Source organism: Acanthopagrus latus, chromosome 3 (assembly GCF_904848185.1).
Source record: "Acanthopagrus latus isolate v.2019 chromosome 3, fAcaLat1.1, whole genome shotgun sequence".
Taxonomy (NCBI): Eukaryota; Metazoa; Chordata; class Actinopteri; order Spariformes; family Sparidae; genus Acanthopagrus; species Acanthopagrus latus.
In genome coordinates, this window is record NC_051041.1 from 16,134,264 (window position 1) to 16,155,879 (window position 21,616).

General features: G+C 38.8%; 1 protein-coding gene across 1 annotated transcript; it reads right to left on the reverse strand.

Moving 5' to 3' along the window:
• Positions 1-2,672: 2,672 nt before the first annotated feature.
• Positions 2,673-20,981, reverse strand: bzw2 (basic leucine zipper and W2 domains 2). The gene is made up of 12 exons (XM_037093337.1): positions 20,895-20,981; positions 19,828-19,898; positions 17,257-17,433; positions 12,489-12,592; positions 12,293-12,358; positions 10,484-10,619; positions 9,492-9,601; positions 7,364-7,534; positions 7,091-7,237; positions 4,018-4,156; positions 3,766-3,888; positions 2,673-3,052 (listed from the first exon to the last, which is right to left on the reverse strand). Exons 2-12 carry the CDS (start codon positions 19,889-19,891, stop codon positions 3,024-3,026), a joined length of 1,266 nt encoding a protein of 421 aa, XP_036949232.1. The 5' UTR covers positions 19,892-19,898; positions 20,895-20,981; the 3' UTR covers positions 2,673-3,023.
• Positions 20,982-21,616: the final 635 nt, after the last annotated feature.

Consider the following 21,616-nt stretch of genomic DNA (forward strand, 5'->3'; position numbering starts at 1 on the left):
ACTGTAGTTTTAGAGTTTATATAACTGGCTTCATAAATGGTAATATTAATAATAATTTTAAAGGGAATCCCCTCCATGGAACTGCTTTTAAATAAAACATTTCAGTAAATATGAATGGAAAGTTAACACAATAAAAAACATATGTACAGTGAGACACACATGGAAACACACGTCATAAGATGTTATGAATAACTCATTTATAAAAATGGATTCTGTTTCATTTCATTCACTGAGGTGGTGATGTGATGCTATTGTTAAGCCTAGTGCTAATCACAGTAGCTGTTCAGAAAAACTAAACATTATGGCAGGGTCATTCTGGATGCATGGACACTATTCCTGTCAATGGTTACTCCACCTTTAAGATCATGTGATCGGGATAACTTCAGTAACTGTGACAAACAGTGATATTATAATAGTGTATTGCTATATAACTGGTTTGTTGAAAATGTTCACATAGACAAGTCTGTGCCAACATCATTACCTTTTAACACATGGTAAACGCATATTTAATTAAACCTAGCTACTAAACTTTAGTGAAATGAATTTCTTTATGAACCATTCATTAGGAAATTCTGAATGGTAAAGTTACAAATGGTGCTTTGTAAATGGTTAATCAACAATTCACTGTTTATTGATGATGGTTATTATAGAGTGTGACCACCACAATACCAAAAAATGTGACTATAAATAAAAATGTCTTGTCATAGAGTTAAAATTACAATATATCATTAAGTCAGTATTTCCTTGGGGGCCATTTGCCAAGGTGATGATGTGGCAACTTTTGCTGAGGAAGTTTTTAAATATCAAAATATCAAAAACTTCAGTTTATTTGATGTAGGCTGGCATCTATGATGCAGTGTAGTAAGGGATCCGATTCCATGCTTTTATTTTGAAGGCAACGTGGGAAAATGGCTGTGTTGGTATGATCTTGTGTTTAACTTGACCCCGCTGTCATTATGGCTCAGAGAGGGGCGGGCTTCAGAGCATCCGGCCATCTGACTAGATCCATAAGTCCGGTTCTGTCTTCAAAAAAACAATTTTGGTTGGGCAGTCTTGTTCTCAGTCTGTGTGGACGAGCTGCTGTGGTGCGACTCCTTTGTGTCGTCATCCACGTTATTCTTCCTGTTTCACGTTACATCATTTATGATTCATCAGCGACCTTGCTGCCCTCAAGACAACACAGTCGTTTCTAGGTTACAGTGGGACTTCTCTCTCTCTCTCTCTCTCTCTCTCTCTCTCTCTCTCTCTCTCTCTCTCTCTCTCTAGGACAATACATTGTTTACTGTTTTACTTTGTGTGTATGTGGCGGACCCTGCCGCATTTTCTACTTCAAACTGTCGAGACTTCTAGGCAAATAAATGTCTGCCATTTCCTGTTTTATTTTTCCCCATGACTGCATCAATTCATCACAGAGTTAAAATATTCTTGGAATACAAAATTGCCCACTTCTCATTTGAACCATTTTAGACAAGACATAATGATTTTGCTGCGCTGACACACTTACTTTAGTTTTTTTTGTTTTTTTTGTTTTTTGTTTTGCATGTGACTGTAAATATTTTGATTGTCTAACTCTAGTTTAAGGAGGGGCCCTGGGACAAAAATGCTTCTAATACATTCTGAGTGAAAAATATATAATGTGTGTGTTTTATCATGAGGGGATTAACAATAACTATCTATCAGCAAAAGCTACAGTGAAACAAAAAATGTACATTATTAATTTAAAATACGATATAATGTATAGCACTTACCTGGATGACCAATGTTTTTGATTGATGATACCATACAATATACGATACAATACTTCAAAGACCATTTTGTGAAGAAATTTCAAACAAAGAATGGTTCATGTGATGGACATGAGACCACTGGAAGGTCTGCCGGAGACACAGCCCAATAACTCATCTGACCAATGCTGCAATCTTTAATATCTATTCTTGTTTTGAAGAAAAAAAAAAACAACACAAAACAAAACATTAACCAATAACAACATCACATAACAACACAATACTAATAATGCTAATAATTGTTATTATTATCATAACAGCAGTTTTGATAGTTGCTTTGTATTTTTTATTATTAGTCATATGACTAAAACTCGCTCATAGGTAAATGTTGGGTGTCTGTGATTTATGGTCTAGACCTGCTCTGAATTTAAAGTGTCATAACTGTTGTTTTTTTTATTTACACATTAATTATTATAGGCCTACCTATCCTGACTCTTTCCAAAGGTGCATTTTTTTAATAATTATGAATCTATTGTATTGTTATTCAATAAATTTAGTATTTTTTTCTTATATAATTTTGTATTTATTTTTATTTTTGATATCCAGTTTTCTCTTTGTCTATGCTACAGCGTTTCATTTCTTCTAATTGTGTGCTACTGACACAGTGACGTCCCTGTTGAAAAGTTTAGAAACAGTCTGAGGGATGTAACTGAAATGCTGGTGCCAGACAAAAGTAAAGATACAGATAAATAAAAGATACAGCAAAAGTAAACTTCATTTGACTGTTTCTGTTGTGAACCAATGCATCTCACGTCTTCACCATATCAGTATGTTATTTGTAGAAATGAAGAATGAAATCAGCGTTACACATGTACAAGAGGTTACAATTGAAACAGTCTCTCTGTGAATGGATTTGTGTTTAACTAATGGAGAAATGGAGCACATATGCATAGACATATAAAACCAGTTTATTAATAAAATGATGAGTATTGCCAAGTTACATACACACGTTTGACCTGTTAAAACTCTACTGCAAAAGGTCATGCTCCTATTTCTAAACAATGTTTTAGATGGAGTTTGCTGAGGTGGACATCAGTAAGGCTGGCTCATGTTGGGACTGACTCCTGGTCTAGTGTTCAGACTTGTTGGTTACCTGATGGAGGGCAGAGGTTCTGTGGTTGCTGGTGTTTGCGTGCCCCCATCTCAGTCCAGATGGACTCTACACAGGCTGTTAACTAGCTGCTACCTTGTCATACAGGCCACAGGACACAGAGCACAAGTCCTCCTGCTGCTCTTCCTCTAGCCCTCCTCCCCCTCTGACTCTGATTCTGTGTGCAGGAAGAAAAGACAGCTTCAGACAACAGCCCCATCTGATGGTTACTTATTAGTCACTCTTTACTCAATAGTCTGTTTTGTCCTTCAAATCACACTTTAAATCACAAAGTCAATTTTTTTTTGGTGCTATTTGTTTTTACTTTTGAACAAGTGGAAAACTGGCCAATAACATTTCTTTCAATATATTGAATTGTGAAGGAATTAAATGTCCAATGTCGTCATCAACTTGATAAAAATTGATTCAGGAATAACTGTTAAATCCTATAAATCTCAGAAAGCCAGACGTGTAAAAAGAACATTTCCAACTCAATAAGGTGTAAGACACTTTTGTTTGATTTCTGTTACTAACATTTTTCTTGTACATCTTCTTCACTTACTGATAAATACATCTGTCTACGCCAGTGGATGTTAGACACCCAAGGTATATTCTGTTTTATGGGCCTGGGCCTATACATAGTTAAAACCTGACTACTGGGACTAAGTTTTTAATAATACTAGCCAAGTATATGTTAAATCATCATTTAAAACAAAACAAAACAAACAAAAGAGGTATCTTAATGTGTAGAATATACCTTTATAACAGAAATAGTTAAACTTTATTTAATATCTATCCATGAGTGTCCATGTTTGGTTGCAGTACTAACAAATACTCCTGACAGAGCATGAAGGACATGAAATAAGTGATGATAAGTAATATCGTTATTGCCTTCTTCAGCATTCTGGAGCCACTCGACAAACGTCTTCATCTGTTCCAAGAAGACACTCTTCCCTTTGGCACCATGGGCAGCTTTGTACCACTTCAAGATGGCCTCCTCACTTAGGACATCAGCTATGTTTAGAGAGAGAAACATTCAGTTCAGCAAGCTTAAAACTCCATGGACACACAACACATCTGGAAAGATACATAAGGACCAAAGAGGGTACAACTGATATACTTGATGCAGTACATGATGCTGACCTTTGTAGAAGAGCACCACTATCTTTGAGAAGGACTTCATGAAGTGGATGTTGTCATAGCAGTACTCCTGGATCTTCAGGAGCAGCACAAGCTCAGACTGACCCTGAGTGCTGAACACTGCCAGCAGAGGAGCATAGTGCTGACAAAAAGCACAAACATAGTCACACACTGAACACCTGAAAACAGTCTCATTCACAAAATTCATTCTAATCCCATTTTTAATACCAATGCTAACTGTAAATCTGATACAAAACCCCAAATTATTGCCAATACTAAAATTAATATTTGTACCAAAACCAAAGCTGGGGGTATAAGAATAACATTTTTATTGTTACTCATTTTTTCCAAGTAAATATGTCATGTGTTGAATCAATGCATATTACTTAATGATTCATTCATTGTATTACAGTTAAACTGTGTTAAAAATGTGTGTATTAAATTAGATACTGCAGGTATATAAGGTTCTTTATCCCTGAATGGTCATGTCACATTTTTGTAAGGTAATCAACAACATGCCCACCACAATAAGCACACACTATTTTGCAAGCACTGCACCAGCAATCACTTCTCACATGTCTACTGTGAAGTTGTGAGGTGCATCTATGTTGGAACAAGGACAGAAACTGTTTTTGTATTGACCACGATGTGAAAGAAAAAGGCTGTGAAAAGTTTAATGTATAAAAAAAAACAATGAGAGAGACAGCCTGAAATGTGCTATATTATTTGCATTTGTTTTGTATCTAAAATCAACATTGTTGTTGCCAAAAATGCCCAATGTATCAAATGTGATACAAAAAAATATCATAAACAAAATGATATGGCAACATTTTTGGGACTAACTTTGTTATAAGGTTTTATAAACATCTCGGTTAAAAAAAATCACAATTTTCTGGCAATTTTTTGATGTGTCAGGCTTTACAAGGACCAAAGAAATATTTAGCTGACTTTAGTTTTACTCAAGAATGACTTTTAATACTCTCTCCAATACTTATACCAACGCCAGCTAACAGCAAAATCTAGATGCTTTGCATAGTACAGAACAGATGTGAGTTTATCTTAAAGGTCCAATGTGTAGGTTTTGTGGCATCTAGTGGTGAAATTGGAGATTGCAACCAACTGATCTAAGGTAGCAGAAACATGAGTCCTTGTTTTAAATAGGATGGGCACAAACAGGTTGATTCACAATCTCATCAACTTCACCGCATTCAGTCTAAAATGACACATTCCCCAGCTAGACCCTGGCATCCCATAACCCTGTCCCTGACAGTGTGGGTCAAACTGGTGCTGGATCTGTCTCCTCCATTGACTCTCTCGCCCATGTTATATCCTCCGTCAGCCCTATTTCTGTTGGTGCTGCTTCATCTATCTACAATATTCCAGTCTTGGTTTCTCAACAACTTTATAATTTAAATACAAAGATTTTACACAGTAACACTAATATATGGCGTAAGTCTACAACCCCTGACTCAGTTTTAACACCTGCATTAACTGTTAGTCCCATCACATCTGTTGGTTCCTCTCTTCTTCGAAGTTGTGATAAGGGTGTAAATAGTTACAGTCTCATACCATTAACTAATCTCTGTTCCTTGAAAGCTTACCGTAATCTAGAGCCAGGTCTGGATCGTAAATCTGTCCTGGAAGTCAAGCAGACTTCATCAAACAAAAAGGGCTGGGGGTTATTCACAGGAATGTCTGTAGTTTACTATCAAAATTCGATTATGTTAAGGTTTGGGCTCAACAAACAAATGCTGATATCTTTGTTTCTGAAACTTGGTTGTCTAATATTATTGAGGATGAAGACACTGCAATTGATGGCTTTAATGTTTTCAGGACTGACAAGGAAGGTTTCACAAAAGGAGACGGGATTTAAATTTTTGTGAAAAAATGCTTTTCTGTCCCTGCTATCAAGTCTATATCTAGGCCTAAAAGCCTAAATGTTTTGAATATTTAGCACTAAATGTCTGTTTAGGGAACACTGCAGATTGTAATAATGTATTTCTTACTGGGGCCTATTGTCCACCTTATGCAAAATGCTATTTTGCTATTGAAAAATTATTCAAATTAATATCTGCCCATGAAAAGTCAGAAATTTTACTATTAGGTGATCTGAATTTGAACTTTTTAACAGATGTGTCAAATATTTTGGAAAATCTATGTAACAATTTGATTTAACACAGTGAATCACTGCTCCTACAAGGCCTAACAATAATCCTGAGCGTGGTTCTCCTTTAGACCTTATTTTAACTAATAGGCCTCATAAGTTCAAATCTAGTGGTGCTCTTCCACTTGTTTTCAGTGATCACTGTCTCATTGCCTGCATTAGGGACACTAGACTACAGAAATCTCAAGCCCGAATCATTTTTAAAAGAAATTTTAAACATTTTGTCGATCAAGCCTTCTTACATGACTCATCCCTTTGACGTAGGCAGTGGTGGGGCATTTTTGTGCTGTTGCCTCTCCACCATTGTTTTAATGTGCAGCACGCTTATTAAGTTAAGACAAAAAAAGAAGTTCGACGGGAGCTCGAACAAAACATGTCTTCCTCCATCGCCACCTCAAGCGCCCCTGCACCCTGCTTCTCTGCCTTTGTTGGTTCATCTGACCAGGTGAGAGTAGGCACTGTGCCTTGCAAATCAAATCATGGCCACTGGGTGGTCCCACAGACAGTGGATTTTTACACAGCTGACCTGTATCTTACTCTTCTGTCAGATCATAATGACAATGCTAACAAACATAAAAAAGTCCACAAACTACAGCTTTAATACAGACAAAACAAAAGTGATACAACAAGGGGTGGAACCCAGAACTCACGTGGCGAGGTGGCCAGATCATTGATCACAGTAATCAACAACCTTATCAAGGGTACTAAAAACTTATACATATTACACCTTTAAAATACATGCCTTATAGCTGTTTCCTGTTCATTCTGAAGCTGGAGCACGTGGAATTTTTGAACAGCCTCTAAAAACGACCTCTGTCAGAAGCTCTATTGCTGCAGTGGGAAGAATGTATGAGCTGATGTGGGACACTTTGTTGTACTGTGCAGCACTGTGATCAGCTGTGTGTGACCTACCTTGAGGTGTTTCAGAGCCTGTTCGGTGACCAGCTCCTCCTTCTTGTTCCACTCCACAGCATTCATCAGGCAAGTCCACAACAACCCAATCACAGCTTGCTCCTGCAGCTCGTTCCTCTTCATCTCCTCCTTCAGATACACCACAATCTGAACACACACACACACACACACACACACACACACACACACACACACACACACACACACACACACTGTAAAGCCCAGCCCAAAATATGATGACCCTGACTTTATCACTCCAACAGCAGTCTGTACTTCTCTGATGGGGCATTGCTGGGACAGGCGCTCCTGCAGTTCCTTCTGCAGCTCTTTGCGGGTTCCCAGGCTCTGCTGCACACGCAGGAAGTCCGACAGCTCCTTGAGGCCAGCTTCATTGAAGTACTTGGAGAAATGCTCCACATTCTGCTTGTTAGCAGGAAACAGCTCCTGAGGTCGACATGGGGGGAAACAACATTTTATAAATTATGAAAAACAAAATAAATTCCATTGCTTTAGGGAAAAAAAGAATACCTCATCCCCTAGAAGAACAGACAAACTACATAGATAGTGTGGAAATATGTGTGGTTGTGTATGTATTGCACTTCTTACTTGCTCACTAATAGGTTTCATAACTTTTATTACTAAAACTTTGCAGATGATATGCTGCATCAGAGCCAAATTACAGTTTATAAAAAACAAAAACAAAAAAAAACAAAAAAACCTTAAAAAAAAACCCCACAGATACTGAAAATCTGAAAAATGCTAAATATCGGATCTAGTCAGCCCATAGTATACCCTGTAACTCTTACTCTTACTTGTACTTTAATAGTTAGTACACTTCGGTCAGAAAATTACTTTTAATATTGAAATATGTTTAACATCAGAAACTTTGTGACTTTTACTCAAGTAATGACTTTCACTTTTACCAAAATGATAATAAAACACTTACTTTTGGGTACTTATTAGAGCATAATTACTTAACTTAATTACTTTTTTGTTATCAGTGACAATGAGAGTGACTGTGGCACCTACACAAAGTCAAACATTGACAGGAGGAAGTGGATTCCCGAAAGAAGAATACATGACTAAGGAATGTGATTGACAGGGCATAGAAAAGGAGGATTCAGAGGAAAGGAAGAAATCCAATCAAAAGTCAAACATGGAGTAGATTACATTAGAGAGGCAGAAGACAGAACATTAACTGGCATCATGCAAAGGCTCCATTTGCTGCCTGAGGCTTATTTTTACAACTGAACCAACAGCACTTACGTGCAGAAGGATCGCTTCTACAGAACCAACCACAAAAAAATCCCTGTGTCATGTACAGGTTTACATACAATTTGATTTATATCGTACATTATTTTATTTCAAAGTATATACATTTAATTAATCTAAAATCCACGTATGGTGTTTATGATCTCATTAATTACAACACTTTCACTAACAAAAGTTTTGAGGCCTTATTTGCATATTGACAGACTTGCCAACCTTGAAGACCTAAAAAGAGGCATTTTGGTGACTTCAAAAAATGAAAATAAAAAATACAACTAATAAACACTGCAGCAGCATTTTCATATTGAATATTTTAATTGGACTTTAAATTTTGTGAGAGAAAGCTGAAAAACTGGCTCCTCCAACAAGTACTAACAATCATTAGATTTAATCAATTAGCTAACTTTTTGCTCCTGCCCTTTACAGATTCTGTGCATGCCACTGTGCTTTAAACAGATTTTTACAAAATGCATGCCCATATCATAACTGTTTGAAACAAACAACAGTTCTTCTTTCCAGGAAATCAGAAATTTGCTTGAGTATTTCTTTCTCTTCTTCTCCTCTCACTCATTGAATTGTCTCACAGGAGAAATGTGACCTCGGGTGGAAAATGAATAAAGGAATCTGCCCTGGAAATCAAATGGGTTGGGAGGATGCCCATTGGACCATCAACTAAAGAAAATAGTAAATAAATTCACCCAAAACTAGCAGTTAGTCTGACCATTGAATAGATGTTGCTGTTGGTAAGATATGTTTAATCAAAGATGATAGTAAAGCAATACAGTACATACAATAAGCGGAAACATCACAGATCACAAACTGTTTAAACAGGTTGGCCAATTTGTCTTATCTCCACAATGCAGTTCAACAGGCAGTTATCTTCCACAAAGGGTCTGTTGTTAGTGCAATGTCATGGTGGTATTTCACTGCTCGAAAGCTGGCCCTTGCATAAATCTGGGCTGACATAAAGTTGTAAGACAGAAGTATATCATTAATTGGTGCCAGAGAAAACAGAGAAAAGGGTTGTCTATGCGCTCCAGCATTGGTTCCCTACATGATAACTCTCTGATGCTAATTCTAGAGAAACAGATGGAGTTCATAACTACACTGGTAATCCTACGATCTTTCTTACCAAAAGTCTTTTATCGAGGTTTGCCTTCCTTAAAGATGACGTTACTGAATTGGCGTCCTTCTCTGAGATCCATGCTTTGAACAGCTTCACAGCAAAGGATGCAGATATCCCTGCAAAAAGTCAATTTGGAGAAACAATTTTTCCTCTTCAGTAAACAAAATATTTCCTTGAGTTACAGTCAAATCTAATGAAAGGAAGATACTCTCATTTCTGCACTATGACACACACATCTAATACCTTCAAGTGAATAATATTTTCAAGTTCTCTTTGGCATGAGTCTACATTTTATTCACAAATAATTAACAATTGCATCTGCTTTCCTTTTTTTCCACTGTTCTGATCTATTTATGGTGCTCAACAGTTCCTGTTTTCAGCAAGGGGACTAACAACGCTTTAGAGACAGTGTTGAGTTTCACTAGCGGTAGCTTCACAGTGCTTGGAAATAAAAAACAGCAGAGTAAGAGCAGCCTGGAATTAATTCATAAATGGAAACAGAATTCTTGTCAAAAAGAAAAAGTAGTGCAGTAGAGTGGTGAACATGACTGTTGTTGGGCTATGGAAAGGGACATTACTGCTGTCTTTGCGATAAAAGGCAAAATGGATGAGGTCAAACTTACTTTTGAACAGGAGAAATCAGAAATAAAAAGCTGCTTGTGACATTCAGAATTATTTTTTCAAAATAAGGTCTAGCTCTGGTTTAGTTGAGTTATATGAAGGCCCCTGACCAAATTTGAGAATTTATTCCATATTTTCTTTTTTGTGTGTATCTTTGATTAACCCATCACCCACTTAAATGAGTAGTTTGTGAATTTGTCGGCTGAGCATCAAATCAGCTCTGAAGAAGCTTCTTCTTAGAAATGACACATTTGGGGCATTTATAGTTGTGTAAAAATTCCACTTTAAACCGTCTCTACTGGTCCCTGTTAGATATGCTATAAGGCGGCTGTCATATCTGGTAGTAGAGTAAAGTAGTAGTAGAGCTGTAATCTCACCTTCTTTGACCACATTTTCAGTGAAGAGGCTGGTGATAATGGGAGGTGACAGGGCACTGTTGGCCAGCAGGATGCCTGTCAGAATGGCTAGCTTGGTCTGCTCCGACTCACTGAAGGCCTTCAGAAAGAGCAGTAGCTACACAACATAGAGCAAACCAATACTAACATTGTAGATGTGAAAACCATTTGAACATAACATTCATTTGTGCTTTTGTCCCTTTGTAGACCCCTTCTTTTTCTATATCATATAAATTGTTAACTAGATTAGAAAATAGTTCTAGCTGTTACATAATGTTCTAGTTTTACATAATAAAGTAATGCATGTTATTAAGTGTCAGTTACCCTTCTTTGTCTTCCTCCTTCTGATTTTTTTTTCATTCTTTTTTTTTTTTCATTTTCATTTATGCTATTTTTACATTTTCTTTTTTTATTGAGTTTTCATGTTACGCACAGGACACAGAACATACAGTGAACAGTAGGGGGAAAGTCCATTCCTTGAATGCGCAGCAAGTCCGCTTGCAGGTTTTTATATATGTGCGCATGTGCGGGGAATTTAATTTGTAGCGCGCGCGCACACACACACACACACACACACACACACACACACACACACACACACACACACACACACACACACACAACCATCTCTCCAGAGCCATGTATATGCCTGGTCTTATTAATCCTTAAAAACAATAAGAAGCATCTTAAGTTGAAAAAAAGGCCCTCACTGTAAAGCAGTACTACACAAAATCAGGTGTTTTATTTTGTATGTGGGTGAGCCATTTAGGCCAAATTTCATTAAACATATCAATCTGAGTTCTCAAGTTATTCTCTTGATTAGAGTTTTATACAATAAAAAAAAAAAAAGCCATTTTCTGGTCAGTGCATTTTGGTAAGCTAATAACAACACACTTAGAAAATATCTGTCTTGCTTTCCTCAGTGAAGCTCTTCTAAATCCCCAAGGTATGTTATTTTAAAATCAAAATGGATTTTGACTTTGAAAACTGCCTCCAGGACAATGTGGACCCCTCTCCAAAATGGAGCCACAGAGGGACTACTCCAGAACATGTGAAAGTGGTCTGCCAGTACACTTCCACAGGACCTCCAGCAGGTGGTCTGGTTAGAGTAACTAGTCTTTTGTGCTGGAGTGCAGAAGAATCGTGTCACGTTTTTCCAGCTGAATCCTCTCCAGGAAGGAGAGCTTGTCGTAGACCATTGCTATCTGCAGATCCTGTCCCATTCATCTGTTGTTACTGTGAAGCTCCCCTCTATTTCCCATCTTGCTGTAATATTCAGAGTATAATAACCCTTTACATTTTTAATAGAATTGCATAATTGACAAAACATTATCTTTTGTTTTGGCAGGTGGCACGCTCTAGGCTTTATGAAAAATGAAGATTTCTTCCTCAGTCCTCAATTATCCTGATTATGCAGATTAAAGTTGTCCTGTAGGTCCTGGAAGCTTATAACTGTTACTTGTTTGACGAGGGTACAACATGAAGTGGGTCAATTTCATTAGCTGATTTTTCAACGGTATTTTTCCAGTTACCTTCCTTTTTGAACTCTTCCAGCCTTTCTGTGACTACCCCCCACTTATTTCTAATTTTAAATTTTTGGACCGATTGAAGCAGAGTGAAAAACTGTGAACTCTTGAGCATGGCCTCATGACCAGAAGTCTGTACTTGCTATGAACACTTATTATTGATTCTAATGTTGCCTTGTGGGATAATCTACTATATAGTCTACTATATTGAGTATAAAAGTAGGCACATACACAAAATAGTTGATGATACATTATTAGGCTTTACCTTTTTGATTTCCTCCTCAAAGGCCTTCTCCAGATATTTGTATCTCCTAATGAGCTTATTGAAAACCTGCAATCAAAAAGTAGATGGTGACATTATTAGTAAAATGACAATCAGTGTGTCTGTATGAGGTAAAAAAAAAACCCGTCCTGTTCCCTCTTGTTTAGCACAGTCACTATAGAGGGAAATCTGGGTGTACCTGAGCATATAGGCGTAGGGCAGACTGGCTTTCCTCAGTGGTGAATACACAGTATGCTGTCACCTTGGTCTTGTCACCCTCATCAATACGAGTCCCTCCAGGAGCTGAAAAAAGGAGTACAAGCTTTAAAGTTAGCTCTTATTGAGGTCCTAAGCTTGACAAGCGAGCAGGACAGTCATGTGATGTTCCCCCAGCTAATAAAATATATATTAGGTACCAAAGGCACTGTTTTATTAAATGTATAGAGAAGACATGTTGATGATTACTATTAAACTATACTGGATCATTGAAGGGTAAATAACTTAGGGTTATACCAGCAGGTTAAAAGACACAGCTGTTACGTACCAATATTGTGACACAGGATTCAGCTGAGAGGTGACAGGCAGAACAAAACTGAGTTTGGTTAAAACTGAAAATGTGGTTTGGCAATCACATCTTTGGATCTAAGTTAACTTTTGTAAAGTAGCTGCTTGCAAGAGGTCAGCCACCACCACCAACACACTCCTGAGGACTGCTCCAGACACTCGTACCCATGTTAATACAGTCTGGAACCGAGCAATATCCTCCAAGATGCTGGCCCCCAGAGAGCAGCGTTTCTCAGAGACTACCTACCTCCAGAATTTGGGAGTGGAGAGGATGGAATGGCCTGCCAGCAGTCCTGACCTGACCCATTGAAAATTTGTCAGATCAGCTTGGGTGTGCTGTTTGTACCAGAGTGACCAACACAACCACGTTAGCTGTTGTTTTAAGAATGGGATGCCATCTCACACAGCTCTAGACAGGGCATCTGGAACTGTTATATCTGCCCTTTCTGTACTCCAAAATGCAGGTGAACTCATGGAGCCTGAGAGCCCACCTGGTCAGTTGGGTACTGGGTTTGGTGGTTTTGAACATCCACAGGAGTGAAGAATGGCCTGTTACCACCTTAAAAAGGCTTCCCTCCAGGTAAACTCTCCACCTCTCCTCAGCCCAAACCACAGCCAGACACTCAAGTTCTGTGGCAGAGTAGTTGCTCTCAGTTGGTTAAGACTACAGCTTCCATAAGCCAGGATTTCTCCATTGCCTAGTTCTGTTTGTTGAAGCAATACCAAACCCAGGCCAACCTCACTGGCATTGGTGTATACCAGGAAGGGAAAATTCAAGTTTAGATGTCCTAAGACAGGAGGATTCATCAAGTGCTCTTGAAGAGTGTTGAAGGCGGTTTAGCGTACAGGTGACCAACAGAAGTTGGCCCCCTGCCACTTCAGGATATTGAGAGGCTCTGTAGTTTTTTAACATTTTGGCACAAACTGATGGTACCATCCCCCTATGCCCAGGAACCGCTCAAGATATTTTCTGTTGGTGGGCACTGGGACATTTTGGACAGCCTGCATCTTCTGTGGATCCACCTGAACCCCATGTGAAGATATACGATGTCCAAGAAATGTCAGACAAGTACAGAAGAATTTAATTTTCTTCACATTTGAGGCCTGCCTGCCTGCCTGCCTGTCTTTGCTTGGTAATCCTTAAAGTGCTGCTGCCAGGAATCAAAATAGTGAATTATATCATCAAAGTACACATAGCTAGTGCCCCTTCAATTCTACTAAATGTAATCTACACAGAATCTGGGTTTCCACTTTTCCTAGGAATAATCACCGCTTGGGAAGCCCATACTAAAGATGAGGGTTGCTTTCCAACATTTCGTCCGGATGCTCCTTTTGTTTTGGTGGTGAAGAAGGTAAGGTTTCTGTTTTATCGGCATATAATCAGTCAGAAATACTGGGTGTTTGAGCAAGCCGGTGAATCTTACTTTGGTGATAAAGATTTAATTATTGTATTGCAGCATCTCTCTAAGCCTGTGTTTCATTGTTTCATTTCTCTTTCCAGGTGTGAGCGTTGAGCTGCCTTTTTCCAATAGGTCTGACACTTCTGGTGAAGGAGGTTGTATGGACCAAGGTGCATTTGCCATGTAGAGAGCAACATGGTTGCTAGGCTCCACCCCTCCTGGTTTGCTGGATTGACCAGTTTGGAAATAGTACCTCCCCTTCTCCCCACGAAACCAGTAAGAGCCTCCTGCCACATCAATTTGCATACCAGTGAAAAAGACTAAGGCCAACCCCAGAACTACAGAGAATTCCAGTGCTTGAGGAGACAGTAGCCCTTTTTACATAGAAAAGGCGGCACGTTTGCTCCAAGGGTAAGGGCGGCAATGTGCCGGCCTGTCTTTCTAAAACCGAGGCATAACATTCCCCCTTTTCCAAAAGCCGCCTCTGAGGGAGGCATAAACATGTGACGTAACGTGAAGCTCGAGGTTGGGCTGTGAACAGTGACATAGAATTTGTCTTCAAAATAGAGAGCTTTACATTGCACCTCATTGGAGTTTAGAACTGGGTTCTTAGCGGGGGGCTTTTAATTTGTAGCGACCGTCCTTAGCTTGCTGACACAACAACAAGCTAATACAACCAAACAGCTACAGAGACCAAGGAGGCGCTAGCTTCTCCTGGATCTCTGCGGCTGTCAAATCGTTCATCTTAATGTCCGCAGACGAAGTGATGGACTGACTGCTGTGATCAGCTATTTCTTGGTTTTAAAACTCCCCGGCTGGCAAAGTAGGAGGCTGTGAAACAAATCTATGCTGATGAAACAAGTCTATGCCAGGAAGCTAACAAATTTAGTTGAACATCACAGATTCTGTCAAGAGAATGGTTTCAAATACAGCCAGAACATGACCTGAAACTTGTGGACAGCTATCAAAAGCAGCTAACTGAGGTGAAAATGGCCTAGAGACATTTAACCAAATATTAGAATTACCATATGTACATTTTTGAACTAGCAGATTTGGTCACTTTTTCAGAAGACCTATAATAAATTCACTATCAAACCAAACTTCATGACTGTTTTTGCGAAAAATTAGTATGTGTTCCTCTCATTCCATCACAAAAACATGGGCGCTGTAGAAATCAATGGGACTGTTGTTGGACTGTTAATGTTCTTTACAAGTGGATGAAAACTTTTGATCATGACTGTAGATCCAACTCACTGATGTATATTATTTCATTATTATTAATGCAGTGAACTCTTCCTTCAGGCTCAGAGCAAAGCTTTTTACTGTAATTAGCTTGCTTAACAGATAGTGAGCCCACCCTGAATGCTGCCTGGAAGTCACAGAGAATAACTAGTTGGACAGATTAAAGGACAGGTTGGGAGTGTTTTGTGTGTGTGTGTGTCTGTGTGTGTAAGGGCATACAGTCTACAGCACGATGTAAACAGGAAGAAGCCATACTACAGCCAGATTAGGAGCAATCATAAGATTACAAAGGTTAAATTACAGCTCCGATCTTCCCCTGTCAACACACTTTTCAGCTATGATTTTCATCTCACATCATGTGAATCTGATGCATCATATACATTACAGCTGTAATCACTACAGTGGTCTTCACTGGCAGTATAATGTATTGGCGTTCAATCGCAATTTTTAGCAGATCAACATGTGACTTGTATTTGACATGGAAGACAGCAGGCCAAACAAGAGTTACTTATGCAATAATTGTTCTAAGAACTGATGAATGATCTCTGCATATGGTCTTTAATACCATGGGGAATATCCCATCTCTGGTTCTCAGGGAAAAATTAAGTCTGGAATTCTTCCAGCTGTTACAATAAACACTCTGCAATTAATCTCCTGCAATGAAGAGTCAGAAAATGAAAATACAGAGAATGGCCTTGCTGAAACAACAAGATTAGATTTATCTTCAACAACATTGTTTTAGTGAGGAATAGGTTCTAACTGTCCTGCTAAATGTAATGAAACTGAATAACTGGTACCTTGAGTTCCCTGGTTCTTAGTGAGGAGATCTTTTTGATTAGCTGGGATTACTGTGTTAATCTGTCAGAGCTAGCGGTGATCTCTTTGTCCTTGTCTGTGTGAATAACCGTACCAGTATGGCTCCACCAGGATATGACCAAACTGACCCCACCCCAGTGTTATATTGATGGTTAGTACAAAAAAAGTCTGTCTTTATTAATACAGTAATAATACAAACTTGGATTTACGTATTATGTATTTCCATAACAAAAAAGACAAGCTGTCCCCTGAAGGAAATATTGTCCCCAGAGTGCTGTCTTAAAGGGGGCCTGCAAATGTTAAAAAAAGTTACAAAATTGCAATTGAGTTGCTCGGTGATGACATTTTTTTTTTCCAATTTAATTTTCTTCCAAAAAACTACATGGTGGACTTTTAAATAGGTAGAGCTTAGTTTCATACATTGTATTGATTTTCACCAACAGCTAATGGTATTGTCTGATCACATATGCTGATGAAATTGGATGTCTTTCAAACCAAAAAAATACCTGGAGAATTACATAACCCTTATGACATTTTACATTTACATTTTAGGGCATTTAGCAGATGCTTTTGTCCAAAGCGAATTACAATACTTCATACAAACATTCACTGATGGCAGTGGCTGCCATGCAGTTTGGGGTTCAGTATCTTGCCAAGGACAGTCCAACATGCAGACCAGGGGAACTGAACCAGCAACATTACCATAACAAGATGCTGGCTTTATCCCTGACCCACAGCCGCCCCTACTACTTACTAATACTGCGTATTATAATACAAACAAGTCTCACCGAGGAATTAAATCAAATTGAGCAATCAAAGGAATGTATTGTCCCAATATGGCTGAGCACCCAAGTACATGCAGTCATCCAGAGATTTACTCATTAGTCTGAGTAAAAGCAAGTTGTGATAAGGTCAGCCAGTCTAGACAACCATAATGACACTCACCAAGCATGCTTCCTGTGATGAGGATGTCAAACAGAGTGTCAGCATAGCGTCTGTAGTCCAGTCGTGACCCTGTGACATCTAGAAACTTGGCTACAGCATCCAAGTCACCACCAGCTTCATTGAGGCCTGAAACGATGGTGTCTCGAAAAACTGTTGGTTCAAACTTCTCCTTTTCATCTAGGACAGAGGATCACATGATCAATGCAATAATTACATAAAAAAGTGCATACCACTATCTATCAACTTTTTAACTGAATTGCTCCATAGACTTTACTCTACATGTGCTTGCGTTTTATATTATTATAGTGTTTAAGATTACATTTTTCTCTCCACATTAAAGGCAGCCACTGGTTTCTATTTAGTTTAGACTGCACTTCATTATCAACAGTACAGGGTCGGGCTGTGCTACTTTGCAAGCTGTGTTTTTGTGGATATTGTTAAGGTACATAAGGTTGGCTTTTGCACAGATGTGGGTGAGCTGGGCTCCTGTAGATGACATATGTCTTGGAAAAGCACACACGCCAGTTGTGATCCCTTTGAAGACTAATGTGCTGGAGAATGGTAGACCCAACTTCTACACTCCCTGTGAGAGCTTTATGCAGTTTAAAGAGACAGAGAGTTATGGCAGCGAGCAACCAAGTAACCTTTCTGACTCAGTCAAGTGCAGCAAAGCAATGACTGGGATGAACCATGCTACCAGAGGCAACGATCACTGAATGACAATTCTGGAGAAAGCTGAAGCAACTGCCCAATCCTTGCCCCTACACCAAAACGACTCTTGACACAGGGCTCAGTGGGGACAATTGCAGACTCTTGCCAACACTCTCGGACAAGCTTGAGATGAGAGTACCTTACAGAGCTGGCTAAAGTGGAATGTAGGACGCTATGACTTGAAACCAGGGGACGAGGTACTCTTGAAGGATGATCAAGTTGGTAGAACTCAAGACAAGTGGTCTTAATAATCCAAGGACTTTTTTGACACCCGTCTCACAGATTGCTCTCCTGTTGCCGCGAGAAAAGTCCAAGACTGAAGGACTGTAAGCAGTGACCCTAAGAAGGGCCAGGCAGGGTGTGTACTGCCTTTTAGGCATTTATGTTCTGAGTTCTTTAGTTCTGAGCGCTCAATGAGGCATCTATGCTTGTGAGACCAGGAGGTTAGATTCAGCTCTACAGAGCACAGGATGTTCTTTTCCCATCTTATTGTTTTGCCATGGAAATAATGGCCTGTAAGTTAAAAAAAATAAAAATAAGCAGTTAAACTAAATGTGTTAAGAAATATTTTGTGATAATTATGCTGTAAAAATGACTTTTGAATGGATTTCTCTGTTAGCAATTATCTAAGAAATGTTGATTTCTTAATGATTTGCTAGTGATATTTAGCATTAAACCAACACCTTTATTAAAGCCATGTAAAAATACGCAGCTGTTAGCCATCAGCATTTGTTTGGTTGGTCTTAATCATTTATTATAACTTTGGATTAATGCATTGCTGGCCATTCTTTGCACTTGAATATTTACCTCTGTGTAGGACCATTTAGTGATTATATTGTATTCTGTCTTTACAGTTTGACTCCATTTTCACATCCTCATGCACCTTGATTCTGAAATAACTATTCGGAGCTAGAAGGCTATATCCTGACTCTCATATTTTTTGGGGAAGGAGTTTGGCTAGCTGTATAATTGAGCTTTTTACACATTTTAAACAATCTGTTAAAACTGTAGAGGACTACACAACAGCTGGGCCTATGTGGGAGGAATGCTAACAATCTGTTTATGCACGGCATATGTGTCCATTGGTACATGAGTATGTTCACTGTCCCTTATGAACAGACCCAAGGACATATGAACATTGTATATATATTTATGTGTGCACTTTAATGTCTCCTGAACATGTGTTGTAGATTTCTCTTCGCTGTGGTGTCTGCGATGGGCTGCAGGTGAGCTGGGCTGATTGACTGACTGTAAGTGTGTAGGTTGTTCTAGGAATCTTATCTGAACCACCCCTAAGCTTGCAGTTTAAAAGGCTGGCTTCTCCCATCATCTACAGGCTCTTTCAACCAGCTACACTGTTCCCGTGTAAAGTGTGACACCTCTGTTAACTGATGTAACTGGCCAGGTACAGTGAGGCTGGGTCGCATTTTTCTTCAGAGTTTATTGTCCTGTGTTGGTTAAGAGTTAGGTTAGTGATGTGAGTTGTCATTCTTCTTATATAATAAAGTAAATCTGGGCAGCTCACATTTTGCTCCTCTTTTGTTTATTGTTTAGCTGTTAGCCACCCTGAAGCTAAGACTATATAAATGATAAATAAAGCTTCAAAGTGGCTGCAAGATTCTTTGTCACAGGTGGTTCTTGGGAGCTGGGAAGACTCACAGACTCACCACAAACAACTTTGGAAAAATGAAATGGTCATATAAATAATATCAGAATTTATTCTCTGGATTGTTTTAATATTTGCAAAAGACAGTTCTGCAGACTGATTTATGTTGCTTTGGTTAGGATCAACACTGTCTTATAGCTAATACAAGGGTCAAATGATGCAAACATGACCCAAAAGCATTATATGGTACTCACCCCTTTTCCTGGTCTTAAACCTCTGGCCTGTGAGCACTGGCTTCTGCTGCTTACCGGTATTCATACAAGTCCTAAAAACAGCAACAAGGGTAGATTATTTATTTAACATTATATGATTAACTGATTTTCACTAAAAAACAAATGTCTCATATATGCGATGCAATAAGAATATTTGTTTCCTAACAAAATGTAATGTCAAAGTGATTCCAGTGTATTTTAGTGCGATCATATTTTTTATTTTCAAGTTTTTAAGGATATTTGATGATTATCTAGAAGATGTTATGAAGCATACCTGTTATACAGAATAAAAGACATAAATCTAATATTCCTCGTCCTCAGAAGAAACCCCCAAAAATGTTGGGATGTTGTGTAAAATGTGAATAAATCAGAATATGATGATTTGTTAATCCTTTGACATTTACTAAATTGGAAACAAATCCAGTATTTTTAATGTTGTACCTCATCAACTTCATCTATTTTTGTGAATATAGGCTTATTCTGATTCGCAACAGGTGTCAAACAAGTCAGGACAAGGGCAACAAAAGACTGAGGAATGCTCCAAAAACACGTTTGGAATATTCCACAGGTCAACAGGTTCATTGGTAACAGTCAGATCACAGTAAATATGAAAGGAGCATCCTCAAAAGGCTCAGTGTACACAAGCAAAGGAAGGTTCATCACTTTGTCAAACTCATGCTCACATAAAGGATATTACTGCACAAGCTCAGGAACACTTTATAAATCTGTCAATTACGGAATTCTGTTTTTATTTAGGCTTTAAACAGCACCCCAATCCTGATATATAAAATATTAATTGTTAACCCCTAATCATAACCAATAGGAGTGAACCCAGATTGTAAAAAAAACCCCCAAATTTTCCATGCAAGAGCATTAGGCACAGCAGCTTATACAGAATAGCTTTTTCACCAAGCTTCAGTACCACTACTTATCTACAACTGTATCTTATAGACCCTACTCACCAATATCAAAGTTGCCTAAATCGGCCTCATGAGTATTTCATTCTCTGAGTCTTATTTTTGAAAATAGTTGAAAAACCACATTCTTACCAGCAGTGAGTTCCTTGTGCTGCCTGTAAGTGAGCTGGACTGGAGTGACTGATTGTCCTTCTGCCAGTAAACCTTGTGCTCTGCTCTAAATATAGTGTGCTCATCCCAGCAGTGTAGACCTGCCTCTTAATCTTAGGCCTGCAACACGTGTCATATTACTCAGAGTGTGTCTAGCTCATTATCTCTCTCTCTCTCTCTCTCTCTCTCTCTCTCTCTCTCTCTCTCTCTCTCTCTGTCATTCACTCATGCATATTCACACATGGTACACCCACATCTGCTGCAGGGCTTGGAGAAGTCCACTGTGCTCTGGCAGACAGGTTGCAGTGCTACTGGCTCGATCACAGATTACAGCACTGTCTAATATACAACATCAGTCCCTGTTGTCTGGGTCGCTGTCAGATCAAGAGCACACTCTTTGTGTGTCTGTTGACTGCCATTACTTGCTTGCCGTGACACAGATGATATTAAGAAAGACAGAGCTGAGCAAGGAGCATACTCCTTGTCCCAGTGTTGAAAACACTGCAGAGTGTTCAGTCTTAGTTAATTGGCATGCTATAAAGCGAAAAGTCAGAGGTGGTGCAAACATCTTTCATAAAATTGAAATAAAAGTCTTTCAAACTCAGTGCTCTCCTCATGTGCTGTCCTCGATATATGTTCTGTATATTGACAGTGAGATAAACGCCTCCTTAACATCATGACTCTGAAGACAGTTGTCCTCTTGC

What these genes read in the sequence shown, in the direction of transcription:
- bzw2 (XM_037093337.1), bottom strand. Translation starts at nt 19,891, where the DNA reads ATGAATACCGGTAAGCAGCAGAAGCCAGTGCTCACAGGCCAGAGGTTT. An exon ending in CATCACAGGAAGCATGCTTG is followed by an intron (nt 12,593 to 17,256) that starts GTGAGTGTCATT and finishes TCCTTTTTTCAG; the next exon opens with CTCCTGGAGGGACTCGTATT. An exon ending in AGGCTCTGAAACACCTCAAG is followed by an intron (nt 4,157 to 7,090) that starts GTAGGTCACACA and finishes GCTTTTTGTCAG; the next exon opens with CACTATGCTCCTCTGCTGGC.